This window comes from Artibeus jamaicensis, unplaced genomic scaffold (genome assembly GCF_021234435.1).
Source record: "Artibeus jamaicensis isolate MK-2021 breed Jamaican fruit bat unplaced genomic scaffold, CSHL_Jam_final contig_3126, whole genome shotgun sequence".
NCBI lineage: Eukaryota > Metazoa > Chordata > Mammalia > Chiroptera > Phyllostomidae > Artibeus > Artibeus jamaicensis.
This window is the reverse complement of record NW_026521723.1, coordinates 17,837,299-17,861,329: the sequence shown is the minus strand read 5'-3', so window position 1 is coordinate 17,861,329 and position 24,031 is coordinate 17,837,299. Positions and strand designations below refer to the sequence as shown.

The window sequence follows — 24,031 nt, the reverse complement described above, 5'->3', positions numbered from 1 at the left end:
CAAACCTGAACTAAGAAAGAAAGCAAAAAATTGCAAGAGAACAGGATGAAACTTATTACAGAAACAAAATCAAAAGGACCGAATAATATATAGGAAATGGAGTAAAGAAGTAGGAAAACGTTAAATATTGATAGTTATTTGGGTCTTTTAAATAAATTTATTGAGGTAAAATACACATAATAAAATTTACCAATTAACCATTTCTTAGTTCAGTGGTATTACATATACTCATAACGTATAACTATCACCACCATCCATCTCTATAATTCTTCACCTTGTAAAACTGAAACACTATACTCATTAAACAATAAGACACAGCTATTTGTTTTAAACAGTCTTACTAGGAAAAGTATTACTATCAAAAATAGTATAACGCCTGAAGAACAGGTTTGGAAGAAATGAGGTATTCACTTATAGTTGCTTGACTTTGAGGAAATGGCACAGAATTCTCGTGAAGGTGTCCAGCTGAACAAGTGAGACTGGAGCTCAGGAAAGAAGTCACGCCACCTCGTTCAAAATTTCTACCTTCTAAAGTCACCCTTCCTGACCACTGTCTTCTCTCCTCTATCACTTCCACTTCCTCACATATGCTCAATCTCCTACTCAATCTCTGCATTTTTTGTTATTTAGGTCAGAGGTCCCAAACTGGCAGCCTCTGCCACACAGTCTGAATGTACTGAATGTACTGAAACTTTTCTGAGTTAAGTGTCAACATTTAAAAGTAGTGGGATTCCATATAAATCTCAACTTTCAACTCCTCTTGAAAACTGGAAATTTCTGAAGAAAAGAACAGGTTTCCAAATGGAAAAAATAAGCGGAAAAGCATCTGTCACTTTTAAACAGGGAAAGAGCTTTGCCTGGTTAGCCTCTGGGAATTTCTAAGTGTGTGACTTCTAAGGGTAAGCCCCCCCCCCCCCGCCCTTTTTTCTTTTTTCTTTGTTTGCTCGAGAGTCTAAATCCCTCCCAGTCTCACCTACCTCCTACCCAGTGCAGATCCGGAAAGATCTTGTCTTCAAATCCTATGTACTCTAATTCCACAAACATTGAAGAACTACTGAGTAACAGGCACAGAGTTGGAGAAACAAAGTTGAAATGAAAGAATTCTCTGCACTGTCCATCCCTGTCAGTCTTATCTCCGGCCACACTGCCATGCTCTCAATTCCATCAGCCAAACATGCCTTCCCCACTTCCAGACCTCTGCACATGCCGTTCTCCCTGCCCAAACTATTTTCTCGTAATTAATCCTCACATCTCAAAGGATATTTCCTTAGAAAGGCCGTTCCAGATTCCCCTTAATGGCTTTAACAAGTTCCTATAGCTCTTTTCCAATGTTCTTTGTGCAGTAAATAGACTTGAACTTCTCCACATCTAACTCTGAGAACAAGGATATCGTGTTCATCTTGATTTTGCAGAATCAATACAGCCAGTCAAGTACTTCCATAAAACTTTCAATAGATCTCATCTCCTAAGCACGTGTTCTTCCAACATGCCTACCCTTGCCAGCTTCCCAGCAATTTACTTCCCTTCACTGCTGCTTCCAGAATAGAAAAACAAGCTACTGGAAACCTTCTTACACTCCAAATGGTTTTAAGCAGGAAGCAACAGGCTCAAATTCCCAATTTTAAAAGACTATGCTCACTGCCGGGTATAAAATAAAAGAAGGAGAAGATGCGGCGGTCCAGTTTATTAATCCAGTAAGTAGATTATTTCAATATACTACTATTCCAGTTCTATAAGAATGTGGATCCTATATATTTAACTGTAGTTTTCTCAGTTACCATGTTTTACCCATGGTACTCTCCACGCCTTTATACCTAAGAAAGCTGCATACCACCGCGAAACCTCTGGACCCAGCTGCCCTCCACGAGCCTGGTTCAGTAATGTTCACTCCTCCCCATACTACGAGACCCCCAGTTCCCGCGGATTTTGCCAGCTGAGTCCAGGGACCACACACGGTGGAACCGAGCTCGTCGTACCCGAGGTCGCACACGGGCCGCTCCGGGGTCAATGGTTGTTTGGAGGACCAAGTCAAAAGAGTAGCTAAGGGGACAAGGGTAGCTAAAGAGAAAGCAGAGAAAAGGAGGAGAAACCCTGAATGCGACTCCCGGCCAGAGAACCCAGAACAAGGAACAGGGAACAAGGTTTACCAAAGCGAATCCTCGAACCCTCGTACTACAGCTTCCCTCAGCGACTCAACTACCGGCTTAAACGGGTCTCCACACTCCTGCGACAAAGGAAACGTCTTATTCCTGCGTCCAGCTTTGGGTAAACCGACACTCCCTATTTTTTTTAACCCAAATTGACCAATCAGCACAGTGAAACCGTCAATGAGGCCAGTCAAACTCTGATTGGCCAATGAAATTGAAGGATCTGCCCTCTAAACCCAGCTCTAATTGGTCTACATTCCAGAATGGGCGTTAACCACAGAAAGACATTGGCAAGATGGCGTCCCTGGATCGGGTGAAAGTACTGGTGTTGGGAGACTCAGGTGAGCTGCTTAACCCAACTCTTGGGCTCCCGACACTTTTAAATTATCCGATAACTACCACTCCCTCCCTCCGCCAAATAACAGGCTCCGACCTGCGGCTGAAATCTTTCTGAAAGCCTAAAGACTACACTTCCCAGAGGACTTTGCTATGTTTGACTCAGCGGCGGTTTCCCGCAGATAGGGGCGCGGAGTGCCGGCCCTTCTCCGCCTTCGCAGCTTTCTTTCCACGTCGGTCTCCGGGACGATCGTAATTTGGCGCTTGTGATCAGTTCCTTTGTTTTAAAAGATTTGCAGACTTTGCGTGTTCTGTTTGGTGCGGTGCTAAGGAAACTGATATTAGGACCGTGCCTCCAAGAGAAAAGTGTTGCGGAGGGTTGTAACTGGGAGAACCGGTTCGAACCCAGTGTCCCCGTACTTAAATACTAAGCTATATTATGAAATGAAATATTGGATGATTGTCCTCTTTTACTCTGAATTGGGCTTGATTTGTTTGTTCTCGCTGGTCTTAATTGAAAACCTATTACGTACTACGTTGTAAGAAATAGAAGTATTATGAAGTATTCAAGACAATGCTGAGCCCAGTTTAATCCTAGTGTTTGAATTCTTTTGATACCTTGGACATTTGAGAACTCAAATTGAAAGTCTGCATTTCTCCCTCCCACCTCACTATCCTTCCTCTCACCATGACCTCCATTCGTACGCTTCTCACGAACTGGGAATAAATCCTAACCTTGCATTTCATAGATGCGCTTTTCAGGAGTTGACCTTTAAATATGTGTTGTGAGCAAAGACATTGTGCCACATGCTTGGAAATGGACAGAACGTAGCCCAAAAAGCTTGAAAACTACCCTTACAGAACTCTGAACGGCAAAGCTGGGGAAAGGAACAGGTCAAAAACATTTTCACCTTGCCTGAAGACTTCTTACATTACAAAATATTTTATAGAGAGCGTTTTAAAATTCTCCTTAGGAAGTTACATTATGAAATAAAACCCATATGTCAGCTCCAGTACTTTAGCTCGAAGTCGTGCTGAAGTTAATTTGATAAAAATCACGCAGTTTTACAGACAAAGTAATGGTGGTCTAATTTGGCAAGAGAATCACCAAGTAGAATTTACAACTGAAATACAGAGCTAACACAGTTTCATGATATTTGAAGTAGGTGTCTCTTTTATAATGTCCTTTTGTATTGCATCAATTATTTCATGTTAGATAGTGTTGGAAATAGTCCATTTTTCTCCCCCTTAGATATGTACTGCAGAGCAGGCACTGTATTAGGTACTAGGGTTATAACTAATCAGTGCATTCCGTAACATGGTTGCATTGACTGCTGTATTAAATGAGGAAAAGTAAACAGGAAATTAGTAAGCTTTTTTCACTGTTGCTCATTATAACTCAATTGTAAAACATAAGACAGAATGCCCACCCAGGAAAGTGACAGATCTTGTTAAACATTCAGTGATGTTAGGCTACATGTGTAAAGTCAGTTAACAGTTTTGTTTTTTTTATCATTTCCCTTTTAACAGTGATTTGCTATTGGACAAGTTAGGATATACTCTGTACACTTCACCAGCTTTTTTTTTTTCAAACTTCAAAGTTTACTTTGGAGTAAAGGGATTATTTCCCTGGTGAAACTTGGAGGATTTCACAAATATACAAAGGGATTTAGAGATTTGTTTTGTGTCATAGAGATACTTGATGATTTAGTAAGGAATTCTGAAAGTCCCACTAATAGGCACACGCTGGCTCTTTGTTCTTTCAGACAGAAGGGACATGCTAAATACATTACCAACAACTATATTTGGAGCTGGTATTTAATTATATTGGGCCTTTTACCACCTCCCTCTCCTCAAGTAATCAATGAATTTTTAAATCTAATTTAGTCCTAATAGTGAAAATGTAGAATCAGAACTTCCCAAAATTCTTAAAGAAATTGTTAGCCGTTGTTTCTGATATGTGAATTTTTCTTACTGTTTAGAATTTATTCAGTGTTAACTAGCTCTTATCACCCAAAGTTAATTCATAGAGAGCTATATGTGTTACTGCATAAAAATGCTTATTCCGATACAGTTAAGCTTAACTAGAAGCTCAAGCCTCCCATCAAACTGAAAACTGCCTAGATATATACCTCCAACATAAACTAATATGCCATCACAAAAATCAGCAACATGCCCCAGAAATGACAGATGCAGTGCAATCAATACAAAGACAAAAACTAAGTTTGTGACAAAAATGAATGTCTATGCAAGGAATAAAAAGGAAACCTGGGAAAATGTTTGACTCAATTACATGAGACATCTAATAGAGAAAGATCATGAAAATATTAATAACACTAAGCAGCTATATAACATTGTTGAGGTGCAGCAAAACTCGCAGGCTTATCTGTATAACTGGTGGCACAGTAACTAGATGAAAGTGGTCAATATATATTAAGAACTTTAAATGTTTATTTCCTATTACATGTGAATTTCACTTCTGGGAAGATACACCAAGGAAGTAATTTTAATTGTAAACAAAAGTTTAAAAAAATTTTTTTTCTTAGCATAGTGAAAATTTCAAAACACCCTAAATTACTAATAATGAGGGAATGGTTAAGTAAATTGTTATGTCAGTGTTCTGAACTACAATGGAGACATTACACATGTTCGAGAAATTCTGTATTAATGGAAAACTTTAGTCACTAAATAAATACTAATTAAGAACCTGTTCCTGAGTACTGGAGATTATGTCCGGGAGGAAGATGAATGAAATTCAATCCCAATCTTCCACGAAATTAAAAGTAAAGTGAATAAAATATAAAACCTTTAAACAAAAAAGTATCATAATGTTTTAAGCGTTCTGTAAAAAAATTACAGGGTACAGTTGGAGACCCAGAGGATGGTGGATTATGTATTTAGTTCTCTGTGTGGAGTCAGAAAAGACTTTATAAGTAGAATGATGCTGAGTGTTGACAGATTAATTCATTAGGCCAATGGAGGGAAGGGTTGGGGAGAGAATGGGTAGTATATTCCAAACAGAACCAGATCTATAAACAAAGCTTATGATTTGTTGTTTTAAGTACTCCTTATCTGGAATAATAATCTGCTAATAGAAAACCCTGCTTATGGAATTAAACCTACTTGTTGATGGTAGTGCTCTTCAGGTGATTTTTTTTTAACCCCTTTTAAAAAATACTTTCTGGTTGTCTGTAAATATAACTTTTATGTAGTAAAAAAAACCCCACAAATGATAAGTTCCTACATAAAAATACAAAGAAAACACGCAAAGAAATGGTCTAAATTTTTTTTAATCTTCACCCAAGGATATGTGTATTGATTTTGGAGAGAGGAAAAGGGGAGGGGGAGAAAGAGAAACATCGTTGTGAGAGAACCATTGATTGATTGCCTTTAGTATGCACCCTGACTGGGGGTTGAACTCACAACCTAGGTGTGTACCTTGATGCTCCAACCAACTGAGCCACTTTGCCCTGGCATCTAAATATTTGATACTACTAATGAAACATAAAGATTCACCAACTATGCTTGACATAATGGCATCAAAATGTTGTTAATTGAATGACTGACTCCACCAATATACAGGGAGAACTCATTTTTTCTTCCCCTCGTACAGATTGTTCTGAACCCAGGAAAACTAAAGAAAAATAAAGTGCTTCTTTAAGGTAAAGTGCTGTGATGTAGAAGAGGGAATAGAATTGTTCTTTTTTCCCAAAGGGTAAAGCTGGGCCAAGTGGTTGGCTACCTTTTAAAATTTACTGAGGGAGAACTGGAGTGTCCAAATAAATCCCTATCACTGACAGTGTTCAAGCACAGTCTGGACGACCACCTAACAGGGTGCCATGGAGGGACCTCTCCATTGGTGATCAGGATAGAGGATACCTTCAGGATATGTTAATCTACAAATCTAACATAGGCTGACTATGCTCTGACTAGAGTGGCTCAATTGGTTGAGGGCTGTCCAGAAGAGCAGAAGGTCATTGGTTGGATTCCCAGTCAGAGCACTTGCCTGGGTTGTGGCCCAGTCCCCAGTTGGGTAACTTGGGAAAAGCAGCAAATCGATGTTTCTCTCACACACTGATGTTTGTCTCTTTTTCTCCCTCCCTTCCCTGCTGTCTAAAAATAAAAGAAATATTTAAAAAATAATCTGAACAAATGAAACAATTTAAAAGGAAAGGACTAGTTCATATGAAATTTCCCTGAAACAGTAGTTCTCAAAGTGAGGAGGCCCCTGGACCAGCAGCATCGGCATCACCAGGGAGCTTGTTAGAAGTGCAAAAGTTTTAAGCTCCACAACTGACCTGCTAAATAGCAAACTGGGGGCAGGACCCAGCATTCTGTGTTTTAACAATCCCTCATTAAGTGAATTTTAGAGGGCACTTTCCTTGACCATTAATTTATTGATAAAACTTATTAAATGGTTGGTATGGTGTGAATACCCTTTAAACAACTGTACTTTACATACCACCAATGCTGCATATTCCCAGTTATACCTTTGCCATAATGGACTTCAGCTTGACTCTTGTATGATTACAGTTCTTATATCTTTTACAGGTGTTGGGAAATCTTCACTTGTTCATCTTCTATGCCAAAATCAAGTGCTGGGAAATCCATCGTGGACTGTGGGCTGCTCAGTAGATGTCAGAGTATGTTTCCTATTTTTAGTTTTTAGTAGTCATATTCAAAATAACTTGTTCAAGCTACATAGTCCAACACAAATAACACTTCTTTTTATACAAAATCTTTTATTACAAAATCATAAACGTGTAATTCTGTAACATAACAATATCGTACTCTACCACACCATATGACATTGTAGGCGAAGTGTTCAAATTAAAACTATAAATTATTACACCCATATTATTACCCTACCAACCACACACTCAAACAGGTGTTACTTCTGCCAGTCCCTGTATGTAATCAAATTATAGTACTATGGTCAAAATTAAGTGATGATGATAACTGGGCTTTATAAAGCACCTACTCTGTGCTGGATACTATGCCAAGTGCTTTACATGTCTCTGCTTATTAAATCTTTTCTAAATTGTTAGATATAGCTGCAGAACGCAGAGCACAGAGAAGTAAAATAACTTGACCAAATTCACTCAGTGCTTAACAAGGAGAGTCAGGTTTTGATCCCTGTTAGTCTGATTCCAGAGACTTCCGTTTTAATTACTATGCTTTTTATATGAAGTTCACTTTATATCTCCATAAATAATTCTGCCTTAGCCTTTGCCACTGATAAGTCCAACTTTTGGCTAGAAATAGTGCAAAGGCAAAAGTTTCTGAAGCCTTATGTTTAGGTCATCTGTTCCATCTCACAATTCAGAAACACAGGTGCAGAGTCCACTGAATTACGTATCTTCCCAGATATTGTTGGTGTTTGCGAATTCCAGCTGCTCCCTTGCAAGTGTCTTCTGCGGGCATACATCTCTCCATTGAGTTAAATAAATAGGGGAGGGATGGTAATTAGCTGGATTGACAGTTATTTTCCTTTAATTCTTTGAAGCTGTTGTTCCACAGGCTGTAACTTATTTTGCTGCTGATTAGAAATCTTGCATCAGAAATCTTTGATGTTATGTAGTTTTGCTAACCTATGTCTAGGTGTGAATTAGTTACTAGCCATTCTATTCAGAAGTTGTGCTTCTCATAGCTTCCTTCATTTTTCAAAAAACTTAGCCATTATCTGTTTTTCTTCATTCTTCGATGATTCCCTTTTGAACTTCTATTAGAGTTTTGTCTTCTGTATTTTTAATTGAACTATCATATTTTCCATTTTTATTTCTCCTTAATTCATTCTGGATGATGTACCCCTATCTATTTTCCAATTAACTAAGAGTCTGTTCAATTATGTCTAATTTGCTTTTAATATGTCTACTCAGTTATCATTTTAGTAATTCTAGTTTTTAGATGTTATTTTTTGTTATTTTGTAAATGTCAGAATTTTTCAGAATATTCCAGTCTTTCATTATGGTTTTACTTTTTTATTTTAATCATTTTAAACATGCTCTTTTGTGGTTGCTCTTGGAATGTTCTGTTTTTTTTTTCTGGGTGGATGATACATATCCTACCTTGTATGCTGATTCTACTTCATGAAAATGTATCTTTTTGTACGGTTTCTAATTTTTTGAAGATGATCACATCTTCAGTGGGATTTTGTTTCCTCTTCCCCGTGGAAGTCCTTTGTGCTGTGTTATGAAAGTACAGTCAGTGCCTTTTCATTTCTGTTCTGCCACAGCCCTAGCAATTTCAGTGGTCCTTGTAATGTCTCACATAGGAGTTTTCCTGCTAGATCATGTAAATTTCCCTAATGTGTAATTATAACATGGGCCTATGGTTTCCATTTCTTGGGGGCTTTTTATCTACTCTCTACCACCCCTACTTGAGGTCCCTGATAGAAAGTTTGTCGTTTTCCTGACCATTGGATAGTTTTTCCAAGTCCCTGTCACTGACTAGGCAGCTCATCCAAGTCCAGACTTCATGCAGAGAACTTCAGTCTGGTCTTTGTCACTCACCCACATATACTCTTGCCTTAAAAGCTGGAAAACAAATCTCTATTCCCAGATGGGCACTAAAGCTCCAGGGACCAGACCCTGAAGCTATATCTGAATCTAGGTCAGTTCCCACTTATCACTCTGATTTTAAGTTCTTTCTTTGTTTCTAGCATCTGGGGATTTTCCTTTCTTTTGAGCTTGTCCTCTTTATTTATTTTTTAACATTTTATTATTTCTATGCATGTAAAGTCAGAGGGAACTTGTCTGCCATTTCAGCCTACCGTATTCCCAAATTCTAGATAAATTCTTCAATGACAACTTTATTTAAGTTTGGGAGACCCAGTGGCAAGTTCCAGACAGAATTTCTCTTTTGCACTCTTCTAGCTCCCCTTCGGTGAGATAACATATTGAAAGTAGTCCACCAACTTACACCAGACACAAAAATAAACTCAAGATGGATAAAAGACTTCAGTATAACTTGTGATACCATAAAAGTCCTAGAGGAGAGAATAGGCAGAAAAATTTCAGATATCCCATGCAGCAATATTTTCACCAATATGTCACCTAGGACAAGGGATATAAGGCAAACAATAAACAAGTGGGACTACATCAAATTAAAAAGCTTCTGCATGGCTAAAGAAAATATCAACAAAATGAAAAGGGTACCAACCATATGAGAAAACATGCTTGCCAATGATACCTCAGACAAGGGTTTCATCTCCAAAATATATAAAGAACTCACATGACTCTACACCTTGAAGACAAGCAATCCAATTTAAAAATGGGCAAAGGACCTGAACAGACACTTCTCCAAGGAGGACATACGGAGGGCCCAGAGACATAGAAAGGATGCTAAGATCACTGGCCATCAGAGAGATGCTAATTAAAACCACAATGAGATACCACTTCATACCAGTCAAAGTGTCCATCATCAACAAATAAACAAACAAGTGCTGGTGAGGTGTGGGGAGAAGGGAACTCTAGTGCACTGTTGGTGGAAATACAAACTGGTACAGCCACTGTGGAAAACCATATAGAATTTCCTGAAAAAACTAAAAATGGAACTGCCTTTTAAAAAAATTGTTGTTCAAGTACAGTTGTCTCCATTCTCCACCCACCACTCCCCCCTGCCCCACCTTCAATCCTACCCACTTTGGCTTTGTCCATGTGTCTTTTATGTATGCTCCTTGACCATCCTTCCCCTTTTCCTCCCCATTTTCCCCTTCCCTGCTCCCCCTCTGGTTACTGTCCATTTGAGAAATTGCCTTTTGATCCAGTGATCCCACTGCTGGGATTATATTCTCAGAATCCTGAATCACCAATTCAAAAGAACCTATGCACCCCAATGTTCATAGCAGCACCCTTTACAATAGCTAAGTGCTAGAAACAGCCTAAGTGCCCAACAAAAATGAGTGGATCAAAAAACTGTGGTACATTTACATGATGGAATTCTACACAGGAGAGAGAAAGAAGGAGTTCCTACCCTTCTGACAGCATGGATGGAACTAGAGAGCATTATGCTAAGTGAAATAAGCCAGGTGGTGAAAGACAAATACCATATGATCCCACCTAGAAGAAGAACCTAATCAACAAAACAAACGAATGAACAAAATAAAACCAGAGACATGGAAATAAAGAACAAATTGACAGTGACCAGGCAGGTAGGGACAGCGGGATACTGGGGGAAAGAAGGGGAAGAGTCAAGTCAAGGAACATGTGTAAAAGACCCATGGTCATGAATAACAGGGTAGGGATTGAGTGGAGGGGGGATAGAGCAGGGGAGAGCAACAAAGGGATAATTGGGACAGCTGTAATTGAACAACAAAAAATGACAAAAATAAAAAATCTATTAAAAAACCTTAGACTTAAACTCCTATTTTCTGGGTCAGTCCTATTACCTTTTGCTTCTTAAAAAAGTGACCTTAGACTAATCAGTTTACTTTCTGAGCTTTATTATTTGCAAAGTAGTGGTAAATAATACCTTCTTTATCTAGCCCAGGGATGTCAAATTCATTTTCACTGGGGGGAGGGCGGGGTGTGTGGCCACATCAGCCTTGCGGTTGCCTTCAAAGGGCCAAAATAATTTTAGGACTGTATAAATGTAACTACTCCTTAACAGTTAAGGAGTTGAAATTACATTTGCCCCTTTGAAGGCAACCGCAAGTCTGATGTGGCCCCCAGTGAAAATGAGTTTGACACTCCTGATTCTAGCCTATAGGTTTGTAGGGAGGGTTAGAGAAGCTTAGATGTGAAGTTAAGGTACAGTGCTTTAAATTTAAAATTGAATTTTAGTTCAGTTTCCCTCCCTGTCCCTTTGCCCTTGTCTTGACCCTCTTACTCCCACCCAGAACTCAGTCTGCTCACTTCAGTTACCTCTTGGGTTTTCCCCTACTTGTTGAATCGGCCAAGTCTCTAGTATCATGTTGAATAGAAGTGGTGACATTGCACATCCTTGTCTCATTCCCCATCTCAGGAAACTTTCGATGTGCCCTTAAGTCTGCTGTTTGCTCTAGGATTTTTTGTAGATATGCTTTGTGAGATACAGAAGTTCCCTTCTGTTCCTATTTTGATGAGAATTTGTATCATGAACTGGTGTTGTGTTTTATTAGTTTTTTTATGATAATCCTAATATTTCAGCTTTAATTTGTTGCTGTGATAAATTATATTGATTGGTTTCTAAATATTAAACCTGCTTAGCATTCTTGGAATAAATCCAACTTTGTCTTGTATGTCTTCATATATCACTAGATTCAGTTTGCTAATATTTTTTCAAATAATTGCATCTAAATTCATCACAAATATTAGTCTGTCATTTTTCTTATTGTCTTGTGGAGTTTTGGTATCAGGGTTATGCTAGCCTCATAAAATGAGTTGGGAAGAGTTGTTTATGTTTCTAGTCTCTGGATGAATTTATCTAAGTTTTCTGTTATTTTTTTCTTACTTATCTGAAAGAATTCACAGATGAAACTATCTGGGCTTAAAGTTTTCTTTGTGGGAAGTTTTTAAATAACATTAAAGAAAATGTGAAAATGACTATGTTCTCCTTTTGTCAATTTTGATAACACGTTTTTGAAAGAATTTGTCCATTTCAAAGAAGTTGTCAAAATCTTTTTATATCTACTTTTTCAATATATGTAGGCTCTTTGGTAATATTACTTTTTTCATTTCTGGTATGAGTAATTTGTGGTTTTTCTCTTTTAGTCTTGCCAGAGGTCTATCAAGGACCAGTTTTAGGATTTGTTGATTTTTCTCTGTTATATATTTGTTTTCTATTTCATTAATTTCTACTCTTTAAGATATATATATACATTTTGGAGGTTTAATTTGCTGTCTTTTTTCTAACTTTCTGAAATGGGTAGTTGTTTTCATTGATTTTTTTTGCAGGCTTCCTTTTATAACTCTAAGGCTCTTAATTTTTAACAACACGCAGCTTTAGCTATACCTCTGAAGTTTTGTTCATTTTTATTCAGTTCAAAATATTGTCTAATTCCATTGTAATTTCTTCTTTGACTCATGAGTTGTTTAGAAATATGCTACTTAATTCCCAACCATTTGAGAATGTTTATTTTTTAATTGTTTCTCTGTAGTTTATTTTCATTGTCTTCAGAACACACACTGATTTCATTCTCTGAAATGTGATGAGATTTGCTTGATGCCCCATTTTATGGTCAATTTTAGTAAATATTTAATGTGCACTTGAAAAGAGTGCATATTCTATAGTTGTTGAGTACAGTGTTCAGCTATACAGCTATACCAGTTAGGTCAAGTTTTTTAATTATTTTGTTCAAACCTAAATTTTTGTCTCCTTGTTTTACCAGTTGCTAAGGAATGAGTGTTATAATCTCCAACTATTAGTGTCAATTTGTCCACTTCCCACTTTAATTTTGTTAATTTTTCATTTGTATATTTTGAGGTTTTATTACTAGGTATGTACTAATTTAAGAATGTTTAAACTTCCTGAAGGACTTAACATTTTTTCATTGTGATATGTCCCTCTCCAAATCTGGTACTACATTGTGCCTTGAAGTCTTGTCTTCTCTGATAATAAAACAGCTAAACCAATTTACTTATTTTTTCCAGTTTTTTTGAGTTATAATTGACATATAACTTTGTATTAGTTTAAGGTATACAACATAAAGATTTAATATGCGTATAACAAAATGACTTCCATAATAAGCTTAATCAATATCTATCACTTCACATAGTTACAGTTTTTTTCTGTGATGAGAACTTTTTAAAATTTTTTTTAATTACTTTAGGTTATGATCTAACTTTTAAGATCTAAGTGTCTATCGACAGGTGAATAGATAAAGAAGATTATACACACACATAAAATGGACTATTATTCAGCCATAAAAAGAAGGAAATCCTGCCACTTGTAACAACAAATGCATATAAATAGATGTATCTCTTGTAAGTAGGATGTAGTTAAATTTTGTTTTGATAACCACTCTGACAGTCTTAGTCATTTAATTTGATTCTTGGACCATGCCTCCAGGTATTCTGATTCAGAGTTATACATGATGCCCAGGAATCTGCATTTTAAAAAGCATCTGAGGTGATTCTGATATATATAGGTGAATAGTATTTTGAGGAGCACTGGTTAGGATGTAGAATCAGTCTACTAGGATGCGGAAGTGGTTAATGACGAGATTTGCAGCACAGGAGGCATAAAAGTATGAATCTTTCATTGATAGGAAGCAAGTAGCTATCAATACGGCAAGGGGAGAGGGACGATAGTATAGGTGGATGGTACGAAGCCTGTAAATAATAAAGTTTTTAAAAATATAAGAGCAGATTAATAATCTACTGGAAGTAACTTTGAAGAGTAAGCCAGGCATTTGTTTTAACTTTTCAATTCTAAGGTAATTAGAACAAGAAAGAGAACAGCATTTGAGGGGGCAGTGGGAGAAGTATGTTCAGAGTAGAGGCTGGCATTAGTTAATCCAGTGAAGTTAAGGGTAAGAATAATTTGGAATTTTGTAACCATGGAGTAAGATTCCAGGAGAAAAGTGGAGAGGAGAAAACAAATGAGGGTTGAATGATGGGTAGGGGAAGCAGAATGTAGTTTGGGGGTGAGAATATGAAAACCAATTAAGGCCCAAAATGTATGATAGATGAGGATAACAGGGATGTGAAATGCCTTGAGTGTAGCTGGTGACAAGATTTCCAGAAGAACCTGTCCCAACAGTCCACTGTATATGAAGGTGGAGACTTGATTGTATCTGCAAGGGTGGTTCTATGTAAGTCCCAGAGAGCAGACCAGCATGAGATTAGTTAGTTCTCCAGACTCCAAACAAGTTTCAAATGTAACAGAAGTAATTACCTTTGGAAACCATGCTTTTGGGAGAAGTGAAGTTGGAGTTCCCTTTAGTTATTTAGCTTATACTAGACTTCAGATTTTTGAACTCACTTCATAGTTCCAAGGAACACTGACTAAAGGCTACAGTAGTCAAAGGCAAATGTCATGTAATGTGACTGATTTTCCTGGAATGATTATGATACTAACTAACTTCTTTAAAGCCAGCCTGGTCTGGATGAATAGGATTGAAGGTGGGGCAGGGGGGAGTGGTGAGTGGAGAATGGAGACAACTGTACTTGGACAACAATTCTTTCAGTCCCATTTCCGAAGTGGGACTGAAAGTGACCTTGCTCTTAAAACTCTTCATTGTATCTAGGCTGATTGATCTTCTGTCTTCATTCTTTGAGGAGAATGCATTTCCTGAGTGACAACATAAGTAAAAGGTATTTTTAAATTATAATCTTCAGTAAATTGTCATAGATATGTAAATGCTTTTGACTATTCTTGTAATAAAGTGAACATTTCTTCCCTTTAGGGAGAATAATTTAATCTGACAGAGCCTTTACCTCAGGTGCTTGTACCAATACTTTCTTCCTAGCAGCTTTTATATTGCAGTTATAGCTTCCTTGTTATTCACACACGTGAAAGGGGATCTCCAGAATCCGAGTAGACCCATGAATGCACAAGCAGTTGCCTCCTTTAATTCATTTCATATTTGTTTAAGAGCCAACTAAAAATGGCAGTGATAAGGTAATGATGTATTTGTTTAATTTCAAGTACTAAATGAAGCTGATGAGCTTAACGTATGTACTCAGTGATTATTAACATTTTGGATTTAGGCCCCTGCAGAGGTATTCGTAACTCAGTGGAAGGCAGAAGAGTTTTATTTTGTGGTATTATTCATTCCTGTCTCCTAATTTTGTTGCCCCAAGTCTAATGGGACTAATATAAATGTATGGATACTCTTATTTATGACGAGATTTATAGAACTTAATCTTTTCACAGATTATAAATAAGGAAATTGATTTGTCTTTTCTAGTTCACTTTAATGGGATTTTAACTCTACACATTGCCTATAATCAATATTCATTGAATGTGGACAGCATAACAATGGGCAAGCACTGGGGATAAATTTTTTTTATAAAGCAGTCTATCCTCAGTAAGAATATGAAGTGGGATCTAGTAGGTACTACAACATTTATACATAAATAATATTTATTTTCTTTAATTTTTTAGATTTTTTTCCTACTACAGTTGTGTGGCTTTTTTCCCCATTGCTGACCCCCATTCCATCACCCCCAACTCCCACAGTCAATCTCCCCACATTGTCCATACCCATGAGTCCTTTATTCCTATTCCTTCACTTTATCCTTCCTCTTCTTTCCCCCATTACCTTCCTGCCTCCACCCGCCTGGTCACTGTCAATTTGTTCTTTATTTCCATGTCTCATTTTGCTCATTCGTTTGTTTTGTTGATTAGGTTTCTCTTCTAGGTGGGATCATATGGTATTTGTCTTTCACCACCTGGCTTATTTCACTTAGCATAATGCTCTCTAGTTCCATCCATGCTGTCAGAAGAGTAGGAACTCCTTCTTTCTCTCTCCTGTGTAGAATTCCATCATGTAAATGTACCACAGTTTTTTGATCCACTCATTTTTGTTGGGCACTTAGGCTGTTTCTAGCACTTAGCTATTGTAAAGGGTGCTGCTATGAACATTGGGGTGCATAGGTTCTTTTGAATTGGTGATTCAGGATTCTGAGAATATAATCCCAGCAGTGGGATCACTGGATCAAAAGGCAATTTCTCGAATGGACAGTAACCAGAGGGGAGCAGGGAAGGGGAAAATGGGGAGGAAAAGGGGAAGGATGGTCAAGGAGCATACATAAAAGACACATGGACAAAGCCAAAGTGGGTAGGATTGAAGGTGGGGCAGGGGGGAGTGGTGGGTGGAGAATGGAGACAACTGTACTTGAACAACAATTTTTTTAAAAGGCAGTTCCATTTTTAGTTTTTTCAGGAAATTCTATATGGTTTTCCACAGTGGCTGTACCAGTTTGTATTTCCACCAACAGTGCACTAAAGTTCCCTTCTCCCCACACCTCCCAGCACTTGTTTGTTTGTTGATGATGGACACTTTGACTGGTATGAAGTGGTATCTCATTGTGGTTTTAATTAGCATCTCTCTGATGGCCAGTGATCTTAGCATCCTTTCTATGTCTCTGGGCCCTCCGTATGTCCTCCTTGGAGAAGTGTCTGTTCAGGTCCTTTGCCCATTTTTAAATTGGATTGCTTGTCTTCAAGGTGTAGAGTCATGTGAGTTCTTTATATATTTTGGAGATGAAACCCTTGTCTGAGGTATCATTGGCAAGCATGTTTTCTCATATGGTTGGTACCCTTTTCATTTTGTTGATATTTTCTTTAGCCATGCAGAAGCTTTTTAATTTGATGTAGTCCCACTTGTTTATTGTTTGCCTTATATCCCTTGTCCTAGGTGACATATTGGTGAAAATATTGCTGCATGGGATATCTGAAATTTTCCTGCCTATTCTCTCCTCTAGGACTTTTGTGGTATCATGACTTATATTGCAGTCTTTTATCCATCTTGAGTTTATTTTTGTGTATGGTGTTAAGTTGGTGGTCGAGTTTCATTTTCTTGCGTGTAGCTGTCCAGATCTCCCAACACCATTTATTGAAGAGGCTATTTGTACTCCATTTTATGTTGCTGCCCCCTTTGTCGAATATTAATTGACCATAAAGACATGGGTTTATTTCTGGACTCTCTATTCTGATCCATTCATCTATATGTCTGTTTTTATGCCAATACCAGACTCTTTTGATTACATTGGACTTAAAATATAGTTTGATATCAGGTTTTGCGATCCCTCCTACTTTGTTCTTTTTTCTCAAAATTGCTAGGCTTTTGGAGTCATTTATAGTTCCATATAAATTTTTGAAATATTTGTTCTATATCTGTGATATATGTCATTTGTAGTTTGGTAGGGATTGTGTTGAATCTGTTAATCGCTTTGGGTAGTCTGGACATTTTGATGATGTTAATTCTTCCAGTCCATGGAAATGGTATATGCTTCCATTTGTTTGTGTCTTCCTTCATTTTTTTCTTTAGTGTTGTGTAGTTTTCTGAGTACAGGTCTTTTACCTCAGTTAAGTTTATTGCTAAGTATTTTATTTTTTTTGTTGCTATAGTAATTTAAATGCTCTTTAAAATTACAATAATAATGAATAATGGCTAGCACTTTAATTAGACTAGGCACCTATTTTACATACTAATTTCTTTTATTCCCACAGCAACCCTTCAAGGTAGTTACTGTTAGTGTCCCTATTTGCCAATGAAGCAGTTGAGGCACAGAGATGTTAAGTGACTTGTCCAGGGGGACATTGCTAGTAAGTGATGGAGCTGGGATTTGGCCCCAGACAGCATAGTCTAAGGGCCTGTCCTCTTGATCACTATTCTGTACTGCCTTTGTTCAAGAAAGACAGTTAGGAAAAGAGTATTCTAATGCTGGTAAATACAGTAACCACCAGACTCATGTGTTAAATTTAAGTTTAAATTAACTAAAATTAAAAATTTAGTTTCTTAGTTGAACTGGCCACATCTCAACTGCTTAGTAGTACCATGTTGCTAGTGGTTACTGTATTGGATATTTTTATCACCACAGAAAATTCTTATATAAATAGCACTTAAATGAAAATTAGTGTTACAGCAATTCAAGGGAGAAAGTGACATGTTCATGAAGAATGAACATACAGGAAATTATACAGGGCATTAATGATTGAATGGGTGGTGTGGGCAATGGATGGATGGGCGATATATATATATATTTTTTTAGGTTCAAGAAGAGGCAATGGTAATAAATTCAGTTCTGGACATGATGAATGGCCGTATCTGAGTTATCCATCTGAAGCTATCCAGAAAGCATTTGAAAATGAGGTATTGAAGCTCAAGAGAAAATTCTGAATTGGAATCTTCTATATAGAGATAATCCTGAACCATCAGAGATGACGAGGTTTTCAAAAAGATAACATTTAGAAAGAGAAGAGCTAATGAAGAACTTTGGGGCATATTTAGAAGGCTGAAAGTGAAAGAGCGGTCGAAGAAAGCTTGATCAAATGGTAGGATAGCTAAGATGAGGAAACACTACAAGAGAAAAAAAGAGGTGAGAGTTTTACAAAGGGAGGATTGATTTTTAGTATGAAATGCTACAGAGATGTAAAGATTGAGACAGGAAAAAAATGAATGTAGCGATGATGATGATGTCAGTACTGACCTTTGAAAGTGCAAAAATGTTAGTGACAGAAATCAAATGATGTGAGTAGGCTGAAAGGAAATAGAGACAAAGGTTTAAATCAATCTTTTGCAAAGGAGTGAACTGATATAGAATAGAATGGAAAAGTGATAGTTATTTTAAAAAGGGGAAATGAGCTTGGCTGAGGGCTAAATCAGATTATTGGAGAGGAGAGGTAATTAGCAGCAAACTCTATACTAGTCATCCATTAATTTGTTCATTTAACACATGTATTACTTGCTGGGTATCAGACACTGTAAGGAATTGGAAGTGCAGGCGTGTCTTGTTTTATTTTGCTTTGCTTTATTGTAATTCACAGATGTTATGATTTTTACAAATTAAAGGCAAGACCCTCTTACCAGCAAAAACGTTATGACTCCCTTTAATATGACTCTTTATTGCAGTGGTCTGAAACAAACCTGCAATATCTTTGAGATATGTCTACATAGCAGTGAATGAGAGAAATTCAGTTCCTGCTCTGTGGCACACTTTCCTAATTGCTCTTTGCTATCCTCTTTCAGCACTCTACTAAGACCTCCACCTTTCTGCTTCCTTTTTTAAAATATATTTTATTGATTATGCTATTACAGTTGTCCCTTTTTTTTTCTCCTTTATTCCTTTCCACCCTGTACCACCCCCCCCAAGGGCATTTCCCCATCTTAGTTCATGTCCAGGGGTCGTACATATGAGTTCTTTGGCTTCTCCTTTTCCCATACTATTCTTAACTTTCCCCTATCTAGTTTGTACCTACCATTTATGCTTCTTATTTCTTGTACCTTTCCCCCCATTCTCCCCCCTGCCTCTCCACACTGATAACCCTCTGTGTGATCTCCATTTCTGTAATTCTGTTCCTGTTCTAGTTGTTTGCTGAGTTTGTTGTTGTTTTAGGTTTGGTTGTTAATAGTTGTGAATTTGTTATCATTTTACTGTTCATATTTTTTATCTTCTTTTTCTTAGATAAATCCCTTTCATATAATAATATTTCATATAACAAGGGCTTGGTGATGATGAACTCCTTTAGCTTGACCTTATTTGGGAAGTACTTTATCTGCCCTTCTAATCTAAATGATAGCTTTGCTGGATAGAGTAATCTTGGATGTAGGTCCTTGCCTTTCATGACTTGGAATACTTCTTTCCAAGCCCCTTCTTGCCTCCAATGTTTTTTTTTGAGAAATCAGTGGATAGTCTAATGGGAACTCCTTTGTAGGTAACTGTCTCCTTTTCTCTTGCTGTTCTTAAGATTAAGATTCTGTCCTTATCTTTAACCTTGGGTAATGTAATTATGACATGCCTTAGTATGTGCTTCCTTGGATCCAACTTCTTTGGGACTCTCTGAGCTTCCTGGACTTCCTGGAAGTCTATTTCCTTTGTCAGATTGGGGAAGTTCTCCTTCATTATTTGTTCAAATAAATTTTCAGTTTATGGGTCTTCCTCTTCTCCTTCTGGCACTCCTATGATTCAGATGTTGGAATATTTAAAGTTGTCCTGGAGTTTCCTAAGCCTCTCCTCATTTTTTGGAATTCTTGTTTTTTCATTGTGTTCTGGCTGAATGTTTATTTCTTTCTTCTCCAAACCATTGATTTGATTCTGAGTTTCCTTCTCATCACTCTTGGTTCACTGTACATTTTCAATTATTTCACTTTTCATAGGCGTCACTTTTTCCTGTATTTTGTGACCATATTCAACTATTTCTGTGAGCATCCTGATTACCAGTGTTTTGAACTGTGCCTCTGATAGGTTGGCTATTTCTTCATCGCTTATTCCTATTTTTGGAGCTTTGATCTGTTCTTTTGTTTGGGCCATATTTTTTTGTCTTGATGCATGTGTTGCATAGTAAGGGGTGGAGACGTAGGTATTCACCCAGATGGGGCAACCCACGTGGCTGTGTTGTGGCAGTGTATGTTGGGGAGAGGTCTGAGAGGGAACAATGCTGCTTGCTCTGCTCTAGGCTGGCTATCAGTCACTTCTCCCACCATCCACAAGCAAATTGGGCCCTTCTGGTGCTGATTCCTGTGTGGGTGGGTTTGTATATGTTCTAGGACCTTCTGAGTCTCTCCTACAAACTCTCCTGTGAGGCTGTGAGTTTCTCCTGGAGCTGCAACCCCCACAGGTTTGTACAGTCAGAGATTTTGAAGCTTCATTTTCCTAAGCCATAATCCTGAGTTAATGCAGTCTGTCTCTCTCCCCAGTTATTCCTCCTGGTTTATCCTCACACAAAAGTGAGACTGCCTGTCCTCCAGCCACCACCTTACCACAAGTCCTCTCCACCCAGCTGCCTGTCTCCACCCCTCCTATTGGTCTGGATGAATGTTTCTTCTTTAACCCCTTAGTTGTTGGACTTTCATACAGTTCAATTATCTGGCAGTTCTGGTTATTTTTTTGTTTTTAAATTTGTTGTTGTCCTTCTTTTGGTTGTGAGAGAAGGCCCAGGGTATCTACCTACGCCTCCATCTTGCCCAGATCTGCTTCTCTTTAGTAATAATTCTGCAGGCATATATACTAAACCAAACTTATTGGCATCAGTAGGGGCCAGTGTTCTCTCTTGATGTGGATGATAGTCTTTACTAAATTTGTTTTTGCTCTTTTAAAGTTAGAAACAATGAATAAACTTCAAGCGAGACAAAACCTTTTATACTCTGTCTTGATTTGGATTCCATAAAAAGTTAAGAGTAAGTATAAGAGAATAACCAAGGCAACAGCAGCATGGAGGAGTGTGGCTCCTTTTCCCATATGATGATCATCAGACACTTTTGCTACCTTGTAATGACTTTGAGTATTAAATCCTTGATAACCTATTTAAGTATAAAACATATTGCTTATAACTTGGCATTACCCCCACCCCATCTGGGCTCTTACTTTAGCACCAAGGAACCTCTTACTGTGTCAAGAGCAATACCTGTGATAATATCAAGCTTTGCCTTGGAGATCTCTTAGCTGTGTAAGTGATATAATGTCATAGCTGCAAGCTATAAGCCACTGATTTAATGTTCTTTGGACTTGGTTCCATTTGAATTAAGTTAAACAGTATTAATTGAACAAGCTGAAAACGAAGAAGGACACCTTCTCTTCTAATTCTAGAGAAAAGCAATGGAAGTTTTGATTAGGGCAGGTATTTTGTCAGTCTGGGTTGGAACTGTATATAGTCAAAATGAATTTGGGTAGCAGACTTGGTCGTTGCAAAGCTAAGAGGGCATGCTACCTGGGAATTGTATTACGTGGTGGCCATTCTTTGAGGAATTACAGTCATTTAGGCAGGTAACCTTAGACATTTGAAATAATTTTAGAGATGAAAGTGGTGTATGGCAATGGTTACTAAACTTAATTATGTAACAGAATCACCTAGGGAGCTTTCTTTAAAAATGCAGGTATTTGAGCCCCAGCCTAGAAGCTTCAGGAGTGGTCCAAGAGTCTGTTTTTATCAAGTTCCTATTAGTTCTGATTTAATTAGTTCTGAAAACTGTACCTGAGAAGCAATGGTATTCAATAAAATAGTAAACTGAATATAATAAAACCTTGGAGGATGAGATATTCTAAATTTATTCATCTATTAGAACAAACATAGCCAAACATCTAATATGTATTAGGTACTATGCTGTTTTCTAGGCCTACAAAGATGAATAATACATGATCCCTGTCCTTATGCTCAGAGCCTAATAGAAGAGATATTGGCAGATAAATAAAACAGTGTGGTTAGAAATAATAGACATGTACAGGATCTTAGGGGAGCAAATAGGAGTACCTAAACCTCCCTAGTTGGTTTTAGGTCTTGGAGGGAAGGGAGATGGGATAACAAAAGCTTCACTAAGGTGCCTGAGCTTTTTGATAACAGATAACTGACTCCTTGTAACACTTTGTCTTTTGTTTCAATGGTTTTGCTTAGAAATACTGCTAAAATATATGTTTTTCTTTTTTATTTTTCACTTTTTAAGTATTTTTATGCTATTACAGTTGCCCTACCGTTTCCTCATTTGCCCCTCCTCCACTCAGCCTGACCTCCACTTCCATAAACATTTCCCTCACCATTGTCCATGTCAATGGGTCCTTCATATATGTTCTTTGACTAATCATTCCACTTTTCTTCACTCAGTCCCCACCTTCCCCCTCCCCTCTTACACCTGTCAGTCTGTTCCATGATTCTATGCCTCTGGTTCTATTTTGCTCTTTATTTTGTTCATTAGATTCCTGTTATGAGTGAGATCATCACTTAGTGTAACAGTCTCCAGTTCATCCATTTTGTTGCAAAAAGTAGGAATTACTTCTTCCTTTCTGCTGCATAGTATTTCATTGTGTAGATGAACCACAGATTTTTTTTATCCATTCATCTACTGATGGGCACTTAAGCTGTTTCCAAATCTTGCCTATTATAGATAAATAGTGCTGCTAAGAACATGGTGGTGTATAAATTCTTTTACACTGGTGTTTAAGGATTCATCAGGTATATTCCCAGCAGTGGAATTTCTGAGTCAAAAAGGTAGTTCCACTTTTAGTTTTTTGAGGAAATTCCAGGCTGTTTTACAAATTGGCTGCACCAGTCTGCATTTCCACCAACAGTGCGCTAGGGTTTCCTTTTCTCCACATCCTCGCCAGCACTTGTTGTTTGTTGATTGTTAATGATGGCCATTTTGACTGGTGTGAGGAGATACCTCATTGTGGTTTCAAGTTGTATCCCTCTGATGGCTAGTAACATTGAGAATTTTTTCATAAGTCTATGGGCCATCTGCACGTCTTCTTCAAAGAAGTGTTTATTCAGGTTATTTGCCCATTTTTTAATTGGATTGTTTGTCTTTCTGGTGTTTAATCCTATGAATTCTTTATATATTTTGGAGATGAAACTCTTGTCAAATGTATCATTGGCAAATATGTTCTCCCATACAGTTGGTTCCCTTTTCATTTTGATGATGTTTTCTTAAGCCATGCGAAGCTTTTTAATTTGATGTAGTCCCGTTTGTTTATTTTTTCCTTTATTTACCTTGCCCCAGAAGATATAGTGGCAAGAATATTGCTACGTGGGATATCTGAAATTTTGCTGCCTGTGTTTCCCCTCAAGGATTTTTATAGTATCTCAACTTATTATGTCTTTAATCTATTTTGAGTTTATCCTGGTGTATGATGTAAGATGATGGTCTGGTTTCAATTTTTTGCATGTATCAGTCCAGTTCTCCCAATACCATTTATTGAAGAGTTTGGCTTTACTCCATTTTATGCTCTTGCCTCCTTCATCAGTTATTAATTGACTGTAAAGACAATTAATGGGTTTATTTCTGGGCTCTCTATTCTGTTCCATTGGTCTATGTGTCTGTTCTTATGCCAGTACCAGACTGTTTGATTACAATGGCCTTGTAGTACAGTTTGATATCAGGTATTGTGATCCCTCCAACTTTGTTCTTCTTTCTCAAGACTGCTGAGGCTATTTAGGGTCATTTTTGGTTCCATATAAATTTTTGGAACATT

At 37.6% G+C, this 24,031-nt stretch overlaps 2 protein-coding genes across 2 annotated transcripts in view; one reads left to right on the top strand and one right to left on the bottom strand.

The window, feature by feature from the left end:
- Positions 1-2,254, bottom strand: part of GTF2E1 (general transcription factor IIE subunit 1) — a 43,110-nt gene extending 40,856 nt beyond the window's left edge. Inside the window, exon 1 of the mRNA XM_037139810.2 lies at positions 2,148-2,254. The gene's annotated coding sequence lies outside the window, so the exon portion shown is untranslated. The remainder of the gene's footprint in view (positions 1-2,147) is intronic.
- Positions 2,255-2,427: 173 nt separating this feature from the next.
- RABL3 (RAB, member of RAS oncogene family like 3) overlaps positions 2,428-24,031 on the top strand; it is a 50,711-nt gene continuing 29,107 nt past the window's right edge. The window contains exons 1-2 of the mRNA XM_053663136.1: positions 2,428-2,488; positions 7,035-7,126. Coding sequence (XP_053519111.1) covers positions 2,443-2,488; positions 7,035-7,126 — 138 coding nt within the window. The 5' untranslated portion in view covers positions 2,428-2,442. The remainder of the gene's footprint in view (positions 2,489-7,034; positions 7,127-24,031) is intronic.